General features: G+C 36.3%; 1 protein-coding gene across 2 annotated transcripts; it reads right to left on the bottom strand.

Annotated features, from left to right (window-relative positions):
* Positions 1-559: 559 nt before the first annotated feature.
* On the bottom strand, positions 560-12,340 carry RNF149 (ring finger protein 149). Of its 2 annotated transcripts, none has more exons than XM_081947311.1 (7): positions 11,369-12,340; positions 9,157-9,407; positions 7,726-7,794; positions 5,688-5,770; positions 4,233-4,329; positions 3,583-3,760; positions 560-2,969 (listed from the first exon to the last, which is right to left on the bottom strand). In XM_081947311.1, the coding sequence occupies exons 1-7, from the start codon at positions 11,844-11,846 to the stop codon at positions 2,911-2,913; spliced, it is 1,215 nt and encodes a 404-aa protein (XP_081803437.1). In that variant the 5' UTR covers positions 11,847-12,340; the 3' UTR covers positions 560-2,910. The 2 variants fall into 2 exon arrangements, with proteins under 2 accessions (XP_081803437.1, XP_081803438.1); XM_081947312.1 differs by having other exon boundaries at positions 9,310-9,407.
* Between the last annotated feature and the right edge of the window lie 218 nt (positions 12,341-12,558).

The raw sequence follows: 12,558 nt of genomic DNA, 5'->3' as shown, positions 1-12,558 counted from the left end.
ATGGGGGTCTTAACTAGGGCTTATTTTTTGGGTTGGGACTCTTTGGGCATATGTGTAAAAATCAAGCTAGATTTGGGGGAACAGTCCCCTCCTCCCGGTCATGAGGACTTATTGATCAATGCTGGCCTGCATACAATAACGGTGCCTAAATTTGTGATTCACTTATAGTATTCTAGAACAGATTAAGGAACATCTTAATGAGAATCCCCTTCGTGTTAATATAAAAATGTAGCAGAAATGTAAGTTTTGAAAAAATGTTTTTTATACAAAGGCAGAAATGGCATATTTCTACCAATATTCTCTCTAGATCCCTGAAAAACTAAGGCTGGGAAACAAGGGATGGCTAATACCCTGCAAAATCATAAAGTAGTTTAAAATAATTTTCTTGGAAAAAACAATCTTTAACACTTGATTCCTAATCCTTTATAGAACCTAGGAGTGCAATCAATAGAATCTTAAAAATGGCCTAATGGTAAATATAGCAAAAAACCCAAGAAATTTGCAAATACCAGAATCTGTTCCTAGGGATTTTGTTCTAAAACTAAGTAGACACAAGCAGTTAACAATATAGATAAAAGGATTTATTTGAATAGTAGCATTAGTCCACTTATTAACAGTGATTCTATTGAGATCTCTCTATTCTGGGCATGGGGGGCATCAAGGCTTCATGGTTAATCCTGTGCCTAAATGCAACAGCTGTTTACTTTGTAAACATTTAGAAAAGGACTAGCTGCAGAAAGCATAGACTTTTGTCTTTTTATGGTGCTGCCAAGGTCAGATAAAAAGGTCGCTTCAGGAACTTTTGTCATCGTGCCTCGAGAGTAAACTGTTAAGAGGCACTGCAATTCGGCCTTTCATTGTCATCACTCCTCAGCAGCAACCAGGGTATAATTTTTTTATAGATATACTTTTCAGTTTATGCAAGATAAATTTCAGTTAGTTCTAACTTGTAATTGAATATATTGTAAATATATATATATTCTTAAAATTCTATCTAAATCCTCAATTAAGAACACAAGCGTTTATCTATATTGCTGAAGCACGTTTAGTTTAGCAACTAAAAATCAACTTAAAGTTTCATAGGTTCTGGGGAAAACATATTTTTTCCCAGAATACAATTTCACCATGTTTTCATACATTACTTTTAAAATTCTTAAAAAGATAAACCCAGATATAAATATGCAAAATAGTTGTTACAGGACAAAATGGCTGATACTTAAGGCATTGCAAATGCTCCACTTTAAAACAGAATTTTAAGATTGGCTTAAGAATTTATGGCTTTGCTCCAGCCCCTTGACATTAAAAGTACTGACAAGTAACATACCATTATGTGCATGGGCAAACTCAGACTACACACACTGAAGATGTGAGAAGTTGCTTTAACCCTGGCATAACATTTCTTGGAAGACAGCTGCGGGCTTAGATATTAACATTGATAAGGTGGCATATATCTAGCTTGTTTTTACCCTACGTGACATCTTCAGAACATATATTTTTCAGAATTCTTTATTAAATATCACTGGAGGCTTTTTAAAAGAGTCTAGTCTAGACAGTCACTTATCTGAAATGGTGTAGGCTCTCCTGCTTGAGCAAGGGATGGACTAGACGACCTCCAAGGTCCTGTCCTGTCCTATTCTATTCATAACTAATGCAGTGGTCTGAATTTGATATACCATATTTTTCGGAGTGTACAATGCATCTTTTTCCCTCAAAAAAGAGGCTGAAAATCTGGGTGCGTCTTATACACTGAATAGCATTTTTTGCCTCCTGGAACCTCAGCTCCTTCACCAAAATGGCCATGCATAACCTTTAGGCAGCTTTCAAAGTGCTCCTTGGGGCTGGGGAGGGCAGAAATGAGCAAAAAACGGGCCGTTTTTTGCACAATTTTGGACCCCCCCCCCCAGCAGCACTCTATAAGCCTCCTAAAGACTATGCATGCTCCTTTTAAAAACAAAAATGGGCCGTTTTCTGCTCGTTTTTGGCCCCCACACTCCCCAGGAGCACTCTACAAGCCTCCTAAAGGCTATTTATGCCCTTTTTTGAAAAAAACCAAGCCCATTTTTGTGAAAAACGGGCCATTTTTGGGAGATCAGAGTGCAAAAATGGTTTTTTTAATTTGCCTCTTCAAAATCTTGGAGCGCCTTATACTCCGGTGCATCTAATACTCTGAAAAATACGGTATATAGTTTAGTTGATGTGCTTCTCAGTTTCTGTATAAAGGTACCCTTGTGCTCTCTAGCACATTAAACCAATTAAGCAATGTTCCAAATATTGAAATAGAAAAATAATTCTACAAGTACCCAATATAGAATTCTGACAAAGAAAAAGCAAGAAACATCTAAAATAGAAGACAATTATGTAGCACTACACCCCCCGCCATATGTATTCTTTCACTCAGATGTATATCAAAAGACTTTTAGAACCGCTTATATTTTACATGTTTAAGTTAAGCCACATTTTACAAGAAAATAATTCTTAATTATGCATATATAACATAATATATCCCATATAGTTTATTTGTGCTGTTTATACTTGTATTAGTTTTCCAAATGTATTTTTGAAATAGTTATAACTTATTTTTTCCCGATAAGATTTCTATTTTGTTACAAACAAAGAGGACAAAAGGGATAGAAAGAGGTAGGAATGTCATTCTATGAAAGGCACCATTTGTTTCTGAGAATAAGAGTAACAATCGGTCACTGTCAGATAATTTTTTAAAAAAGCAGGTTTTTTTCTCTTCCTCTCTTCTTCTCGTAGATCAAAAACAGAACGAGTGTATTTTATCTTGAATAGAGAAAAGCTCTGTAACCAAAACTAACAGGAAGTATATATTTATTAAGCTAGATTCAAGTCTGTAAAGATTTTTGAAAAACATTTTTTTACTATCAGTTCCAAGTTTCTCAAATTTCATTAAATTTGTAGTGATCCAGAAGACAAATGATCATGTTGATTATCTCCACTTTCCAGTTCTATAAAAAGAAATATGAAATTGATGTTGAACTACACTCTAAATGTAAGAATTATAACAAGTAATATTTGCTTATAATATGCATTGCATGAGAACTTAATCAAAAATATTAAGTTTAGCATACTTTGAACAATAAAAAACATCCCAATGTGGCCTATAATCAGTATTAAAGACAAGTGAAATAAATCTCTAAATACATTAAATTTGAATTTTCAAAACAGTTAAGGGTTTCCTAGAACAAAATACAATTTGTATTCATGGTTTTTTCCAATCTTTTCTCTAGCCCATTTTTAACAGACTCATTCTGCCTTCCATGTATCACATTTATTTCTTTTGGAACTATTTGTAATTATTGTTCTGATGAAAGAAAATAGTACAAAATAGTACTGTACTGAATTCTAATGATAATTATGTCATAAATTATTTTCTAATCTAGAAAAGACTCAAACTGTGTAATTTTGAGATCAATGTTCTATGCAAACAAGAATGATATAAGAGCTTATGTAAATTACAAAGATATTTAAATGATATAAAGGTAAAGGTAAAACATATCTTAAGTCTAGATTTAGTAATATTTTGTTCCTAGAAAAAGAAAAATCTCCAAAATTTCTTACCAAGTAAAATTGTTGTTTCACACAGATTTTCTTTTAAAACATTATTTAATGCAATTGAGCTAGAATTGGCTGCTGATAAGCCACTTGTTTCATTATTATCTTCTTCCATAGAAATATTCCCATTTTCAGTTGGTATGTTACTCATTGATTCAGGCACTGCAACTTTTTTAGATCTTTCCTTTAAAGTTAGAGAAAAACTCATTAATTACTATGGAAGGGATAGAACTAGAGGAAAATAAGTTTAATTGATAAATTCCAATAATAAAGTAAAATAAAATAAAATAAATTTGATTGAATCAGACTTTGTAGTATTTGAAACCAGCTAAGTAAAAGTTCATCTCTGAAGAAAATTAAGTATTTTAGCAACAAGCATGGTTCAGAGAACCACATACAGTATTACAGAAGCACACACAGTATTACATACCAGGGAAGAATAACATTTGAACTTTAGCTCACATGCAGCTCCCGAATTGTTTTTCTATACCCCCACCCAGTCTGCTTTCCAAACCTCAATGGCAAACTTGAAAATCTGAGATCTCTTACTCATTTGATCGGCTAATAACACAAGTTATTTTCTACTTTCTATTTTTTACACGCAAGTTGTAGAAAACTAAATTAAATATATTTTATTACATATGTTTGCAACATACCCAATATTCTAGTGCTTTCATGATATCTAATTTACACATTGGACATGTTCTCTGTTCCAGCAACCAGGGATCAAGGCACAGCTTATGGAAGATATGTCTAAAGATAGAGACACTACCATCAAAATCAAGTATAAGGACATTCTAATTTATATTTATAGAATTAGTATTATAAATACAAAATCATATTCATAGATTAAAATTAGATCGTCAAAAAGTGATAAAACTTAATATAGGAAGTCTATTTTTATCTTGGGTTTGACAAACTCTGAATAAAGTAATGCCTCACTTGCCAATAAATATATTTATTGGCAAGTATATATAGGCTCATAATTCATTTACAACATGCTACATACAATAACAGCAAAATTATAAACTAACACAAAAATGTAACATGCAATGAAAGCAATAAGTGGAATTCAGAGAGCTGTTGCAGAATACATATCAATTATCATTCCTTGTTTGTGCAAGGCAAAATCTACAGGTGTGTTGAATTTCTCTTTTAATTCAGAAGATTTCAAATACCATGATAGTTTCTGCCTATCCCAGAAGACCAGACAAAAACTATACGCCCCATCACTTAAGCTACATTGGTGAGTGGCTCCTCAGAAATGTCCCTTTTCTATCATGGTGCCCATCTTATAGAATTAACTTCCTCCCTGAAATACACAGTCAGCCTAGCTGGTTTCTGCAAACCCATAAAAACCTGGCTATACTGAGGGGCTCATGGTGGCCTCTGAGCTTGTTACCACTAATGTTATCTAGTATGGTAATGATATGTCTGCAAGAAAACAACCAAACTCAGAGAACACCAAAGACCTCACAGTTCAATGCATTATTATCTTCTATTGGGACTTGGTTATACCTCCAGGCATTGGGGCCAAGGTACTACTGGAGCTCTTATTTATTTAGCACTAGACGATAACCCGGCATTGCCTGGGTATTTATTTATAGGGGGAAAATGTCCGGACCAAACGTAATTTCTAATGTTGGATTTTCCCCCTTACCAGAGGGAATACTGTGAAGCCATAAAGCAATACAATAGAAGCCATTTTAAGGCACAACAGGCTGTATCTTAACAGGACACACATCTCAAGGGGTATCTTACCTACACAGTATTTTTTTTTCAGTCATCTGTGTACCATGTTGGTTGAAATTATGAGGCATTCCAGAATTATGCTGGGGTGTATAGGTGTACACACACACACACACACACACACACGGCAACTGGAGCTCTGATGAGGGTACTATTATTTTTATGAGACTTGCTATTCATTTTAAGCCATTTAAGCTATCTCACATTGTGAGATAGATTTAATGACTCCAACCTTGTACTTGAATGAACTACATATTGGATAATAGCTTTAATGTGTGTACCCCCCTTTAAACATTCTTTTTTCATTGAATATTTTTAATCAAGACCCACTGAAACAAAGTTAAGAAGTTTAATAATCTTACCTGCAAGGCAGAAGTCGAATAGTATCTTTGGCTTTGTAGTTTTCGATGCATATAGCACAATTTTCTGTATCAATAGCACAACACTTTAAAAAAAAAAATAAAGCCACATTTAAGTATATTGTATATTAAATATATTGGCAAAACAAAGTAGTTTATAGAGTATATATACAGTATATATAGTTTGAAGTATATATTATACTCGATGCCAACTCTGAGAAGATGCAATCAATGTATTCAGTCAGGCAATAGAACTAAAACTTTTGGAAAAATGAAAGACTAGGATAATTGTGTGCAATGCTGCCATCTTCTGCTGTTTTTATTAAAACTCTGAAGTCCATTAGTTGGAACTTTGTACAAAGGAAATAGGATTTGAAATTAAATTCTAAGATCCAGAAATAAATAATTGTCAGTTGCTTCAATTCAGTAGCCAATTATGTTTGGAAGAGCACCGAGTTGATGGTATTTAAAACCAAGATGGCTAACTCCTTGTCATACAAAGATCTACCAGACTTTGTAACTCTGGTACATAGTCTAATAGGACTAGGATATGGCAGATATATTAGTATTGAAGTAAGTTTTTTTTCTTTCTGAAAACATATTTAAATCAAATTATTTTGCCATTACAGAAATGTGTTAACTCTAAGCCAAGGAAGCTTTGATGCAACTCACTTGACTGTCTTGCTTAGCAACAGAAATTTGGGGCTCATTATGTTCCTAAGTCAAGAACTATCTGTAGGGAGCTGTCTCCGGGGATCAAATCTGCAATTCGTCCAAGATGCAGCGTCAAATACAATGGCAAAGCAGGATCATTACATTCATATAACAGCCATATAGGTAGTTGTCAACTTACAACTGCACAAAACTATGCCGGACCTACTAAAAGATACTTACAACCCAAATTCCAAGTTATAACAGCTGCACACTATTCCCCTCCCATGGTCATGTGATCAGATTTAGGGAGCTTGGCAACTGCCTTACTTTTATGGCTGTTTGCAGCCTCCCATAGTCGTGTGACCATGATTTTTGACTTTTGCTGGTTCCTCACGTTTATTACTGGTTTCTGGCAAAAAATGTCTATTGGGTAAAATTGAATTGCTTAATGACTGCAGCAAAAAAGTTGTAAAAATATTATAAAATCAGGTCTGGTCATATGGTGACCTGCTTTATGACTTAAAAACCACAATTCCTTAAATCCAGAATAAAGAGTTGAAAGGGAGTCAAGTCAAACCCCTTGCTCAAGCAAGAAACCCTATAACATTTCAGACAAATGCTCAATTACAAAGGTTGAGGTCTATCAGTAGTCACTGCACTGGTTGCCAATAGGTATCTGGGTACAATTCAAAAATTGTTTTTAATCTATAAATCCCTGTATGTGTTGTTTATACAAATAGGACCACCTCTTCTGCACAGAAATAACCAGTCTGCATTGTTTGGTATGTACACTCCACCTACATTTTCTAGCGTTTGCTTGAGGTGAAAGGAACATGGGCCTGCAAATAATTTTTTTTATTAGTGGCACTTATACTTTGGAACAGCACCGTCCCAGATTAGGGAAACACCTATATTTTTGGAGTTCCAAAAACTAATTAAAACTTGATTAGTTTGGAAGGCATTTGGATACAAGGATGTTGTCACTGAGTAAAATGTATTTAGCATATTTTTATTATACTAGGATTATTTCTTTTATTAGTTTACGGTTTAGATACATTTAATGATTTTAACAATGCAAATCATGAGAAACCTACTTAGATTACAGTATATTGAAACACAACATAAAAGCTCAAATGTCATAAAAAGATATGAAGGAATTTGTCTGTGAAATATGTGAGATGCAACTGTCAGTTTAATTAGTTAGCTGATTAATCTCAAATTGAAAAAAATATAGTAAATTATGATGAAGAGATCTATTAATCCCACTAAACGTCCACTGATATTTGTATGGCGTAGAAAATGCATTCATCTTGAAAGGAATTGCAAATATTAAAAAAAAATAGAAAAGTAAAGTTTATTATTCCCAATGTCAAATTTATGTAATTACCTCATCTTCATCTTTCAGAGTATACAGTGGCAGCTGGGCAATTGCACCAATAGTTTCTTCTCTTTGACCCTTAAAAAAATAAGATATATAAATATGCGTGTTACAAAGACACATCTTTCTGAGCAACAAACACTTATCTAAGATCTGTCATAGCACAAGTAAGTCTGTACATGAGAGATCCTTGGTGCTCTCTGAGCTTGGTAGTTTTCTTGCAAATGTTTCATTATCAAAAAAGGGTTTAGCATCAGTGTTTGAAGGGAGTTAGGTTTGCTTTTATTTTTATATACTAATGGCTTGCTTTGTCAGTGTTACTGGGAGTGTTCTTGGTGGTTCTTTGAGTAGGCTGTTGTTTACTATTAGTATGCTTCTTTGTGTTTGTGATGTGATATATCTGCCAAAAAAAACCAAACAAAAAACAAAAGGCATCCTGGATACTTTACAGGCAGTCCAGAACACTGAAAGTAATTGTCCCATTTGACACAGGCATGTCCAACCCCCAGGCTGCACGCACCTTGGACAGCTAGTAACACAGCCCCACAAGATTGTTAATAAAAATATAAAAAATAAAGTAAGTTTGTTATATATCAACTATATACATATTTTAATGTGGTCCAAGACAACTCCTCTTCACTCAATATGGCCTAGGTAAGCCAAAGGTTTGGACACTCATGCTCTAGTGGACTCTACCTAGATGAGGGCTGAGTAAGGTGACTTTGAGTTATACTAGTATAGACAAATAGACTAATATAGACAAACAGACAAAGAAAGGGAAAGAACAAGCAGCAAAAGACAAACATGAGAAAAAAGATAATTAAAAAAAAAATCACATTAAGCTTTTCCATATCTGGATTTATGCCTAATTTATGTAAATTTGTACTAGAGAAACCGAAGTTGCAAGGACTAAAATCATGAGCTTATTTGACTGTGTTTGCTCAGCAGAGCCATGCAAAGCTTTTGAAATATAATGCATAGAAACATGGACAAAACATTATTTTAAAATATTGTTAAAGCAGTTGTGCTGGAAGTAGCTCAGGAGCAGCTGTTTCAACAATTGGAATTCTGTTAAGTGTTTATACAACACCTGCTTGTTGAAAAACATTTGACAGTTCTGTACAGCCTCACCTTGTAAGGATATTGTTAAATTAATTAAAGAGGCAGTTCAACTTGGTTACACCTCCACAGATAATAGAAAAATAAGGATAAGTATAACAATTAGTTTCATCAACTGAAAATTACTGCTACCTAATTCTAGCTTAAAGTACTAATCTAAACTATAATTTTCAGGTATATCTAGTTCTGGAAACAAGTTATAACATATAGAAACAGGCAGCACATTAAGATAACTTTTCAGGTTAAACAGCATTCAAAGATTGGGCAGAGAAATGCACTTACATTACACAAGGTGAAAAGATAATCAGCACCAGTAATTACCTGGCTTCTAAATTGTGATCCAGTATAGAGAAAACGTTGCACATAAAAAAAAATAAGCCATGCTAAAGATATAATCATCATTGTGATAAATGCAATTGCTACAAACACAACTGACTGTCCATTGATATATTCTTGTACATGTTGTTTACCAACACTAATAGTCATTTTCACTGGAATTCCTCTTAGGACTGGATCCAGGATCTCCATTCCTTTTGGATACCCAACCATAATTACAACTGTATCAGCAGTACCTATTGAAAAAAAGACAAACAGGAATCAGATGCATTCTTCTACAACTCTTATTTGCTGAAGGAAACTCAAGCCATCTTGCTGATAGTTATAAGTAGATTAAAATTGTTCTTGCCATAGTTTTACTTCCAAGATCTCTTGGTCCCAAGAATATGACTAGGAACTAAAGGAGAGTAGGCAAGGTAATATTTCCTACTAAAGATTCATGTTAAAATTAATTGATTTTTGCAGCATTTTTTCTGCCACATTTGTTCAAAATATTTAAGCTGCTGGTCCATGATCCATTCCTAGTATTAAAGGCAACAATGGGACAGATTTAAAGAAAAAAATCCACTAAGGTCTGAAAGGAACAGGGCAATGATATAATTTCTACTAAATGGACATTGGGAATTTTTACAGCCCAGTTTATTGGGGTTTCACACTACTGGAATAAAATAATTGCATTTAAATGGGTCTGTAGTTTCAAAAAAAACATAAAACTATAAACATAAAGGCATTTTAATGAAAAAAATCCAGTTTCATAGTTTAATATTTAACAGCATTTTATCAAGAATGCATTCCAAATGTGGGAATGTGACACATGGTTTAATCTTACTTTTCCCAGTTTTTCCCATGACCTCTGCCTCCCACCAATTTCCACATGTATTACATCTTCTCTGGCTTCAGAACTAACAACTGGAAGCTCATATATTTTGGTTTTCTGATGGAACAGATATGTTTATCATTAAATAAGCAACATGCAGTTTTTCTATTATCATAGCTGCATGTCCTTAACACTGTATATATAGCAAGTACTGAAAAATCCACAGTAAAGCTACCTGGTGTTTCAACACTTTCACTGTAGCCCAGTGGTATTTTGTATTCCTCTGCCTCCAGCATACCCCTCCAGAATACATGTAGCCATTCTGAGATAGACTAGGAATCTCAACAATAAAACAAACAAAACTAAATGAAAAGAAAAGTTATAGAAAAAAAACATAAAAACATAAAGCCTTTGCAAGTTTTATAGGAATCACATTTGCTTCAGCAATGAGACCACTGGAAGCAGTTAAGACACTAATCTTCTCATAAACTAATTTGGCAAACCAAAAATTAAAAAGTTTAATAAAATTCAAGAAAAATGGCCTAAGATAGAGAGGGTCCTCCAGATGTTACTGAACTATAACCCCCAGCAGTCCAGACAAAAATAGACAATGAGCATTCAGCAACAACTGTAAGGCCAAAATCCAATTTCATCCATAAACAGCTTTAGTTTCTTTCTCAGCAAGAATATCCAAAGTTGACTTCATATCATATAAAGACAATCTGCAATCCTAGAATTTACACAAAATATTGATCAGAACTTTTACAGTTCTTAGACAATCTGCAGCAATCAATATTAATCTACCTAAAATTGAAAGGCGTAATCATCATCAAAACCAATATAATGGGCATAACGAATTCTTCATATAAAAATTTGTTAAATAGCATTAATCTAATTAGCCTAATTTTCTTTGATACTTGAAACAGGATTACTTTTTTTCTATAAAAGAGCAGCAGAATTTTGCTACCTCCTATCCAGTTTCTTGACGCAACCAATAGCTCCTTGTTATCGCATTACAGAAGAAGCCCTGTAATTACATCTAATTTGCAACCTACTTCTGAATCGGTGTCTTTAAAATGAATTTGCTTCATTTTAAAGAGAAGACTAAGCTCTTGATTTTGCACTCCAGAAATAAAATATTTCCTCGTTTGGGCTGAAACTAGTTTCATCCTAGTTTGGATGAAATATGATACTTTCCACGTGGGCTTTTGAGATATTTGGCAAATAACTGGTAGGAAAAGAAGTTTGAACCCACTTTTTTTAAAAAAAACCTTCCCAGCCCCTTACCATCGCTGGGCACCCACCCACTCAACCACCTTCGCAACAAAAATAAGGTAGTTTTCAAATTACTTTCCTCATTTCTCCCCTCACTACACTGACCGAGGTACGATACAGAGGTAAGAGTGGAGTTGCCGAACCGAGGCTCGTTGTAGATGACCACGGCGGCCGCTTTCCTCCTTGCTGCGTTGGCGACTTTGTCCTTCAAGTGGCAGCCTCCATGGGCCACTAAGGCGATCCAGGTCTGAGGCGGCGAGAAGGGCGCTCCAGCCTCTTTGTCTCCCGAGGAGCTTCCGGGCGCCATTGGGATCTGATATTCCACCTTGGGATCGCAGCCCTCCATGTGGCGGCCCGTCCCGCCAAAAGGGATGCCGACTAGGCCCTGCGCGCTCTCCTTGGGCGAGCTGTTTCCGTAGCGTCCGCTTTCCGCGCTGTCCCGCACCGTGCGGTTGGTGGCCGGCTCGGTGTACACCGTGCTCACCCAGGCTGTGTACCAGACCAGCGACCGGGAGACCCGCGGCCATCCCCCCGCCGCCAGGAAAAGCAGCGGCAGCGTCACGCGGTGCGACAGCATCCCCATCGCTTCCTCGATGCACAAGGCGAACGCTCCAGCCGGCGTCTGAAGGCGGAATAGTCACGGCTGCTCACCTGGGTCGCGAGTTTCGGCAGCTTAAGCAGGCGCTTCTGGATTCCCGCCTCTGCCTAAGAGGCGGGCAGACCGGCGCCTGAGCCTGGGAGAAAGAGGCGGCGACTGAGCTCGCTCGGGTTGTCCTTGTTCTCCTCCTTCTCCGAGACAGGTTTCCGCGCGCTTCGGCCGCGCGCTTTTACGCGCGACCATTTCTAGGCAGGCTTCCAAAGAGGATCAGAAGGCTCGGGGTTCCTCAAGTGCAGCTGAGCGAAATCGGGTGGCTCAGGACTCCAACCCCGAACGCTTATTGCACCTCTTGCTTCCAACTCGAGACTCTTTTCCATCTTGACCTACGATTCAAGCCTCTTAAGTCTTTCCCCGTAGAGCAGGGGTGGGGAACTACCATGGCCTCTTTACGGTCTGTGAACTTCAACTCCCAGAATTCCTGAGCCAGCCATGCCATTCAATTCAATTCTGGGAGTTGAAGTGCACAGATCGTAAAAGGTCCGTAGTAGTTCCCACCCCTGCCGTAGAGCAAGCCGGCTAGAAACAAAAAGGCCTCTTTCTGGAGAAAAAGCGTGGGACGAAACCTGGGAGAGAGAGAGAGAGAGGCTTTATTCCTGCTTTGGAGTCCAGAGTTACATTTCGATGCGTGAAAGAAGCT

Source organism: Natrix helvetica (assembly GCF_964273705.1).
Source record: "Natrix helvetica genome assembly, chromosome: 3".
Classification (NCBI taxonomy): Eukaryota; Metazoa; Chordata; class Lepidosauria; order Squamata; family Natricidae; genus Natrix; species Natrix helvetica.
This window is presented reverse-complemented; position numbering and strand designations above follow the sequence as displayed.

Excerpts from the sequence above, each read along its gene's own strand:
- RNF149 (XM_081947311.1), bottom strand. The coding sequence starts at position 11,846 with ATGGGGATGCTGTCGCACCGCGTGACGCTGCCGCTGCTTTTCCTGGCG. Across the intron at positions 5,771-7,725 it reads CTCTGAAAGATGAAGATGAG|TGTTGTGCTATTGATACAGA; the intron begins GTAATTACATAA and ends TTTTTTTTAAAG. Across the intron at positions 2,970-3,582 it reads TGAAACAACAATTTTACTTG|AACTGGAAAGTGGAGATAAT; the intron begins GTAAGAAATTTT and ends TTCTTTTTATAG.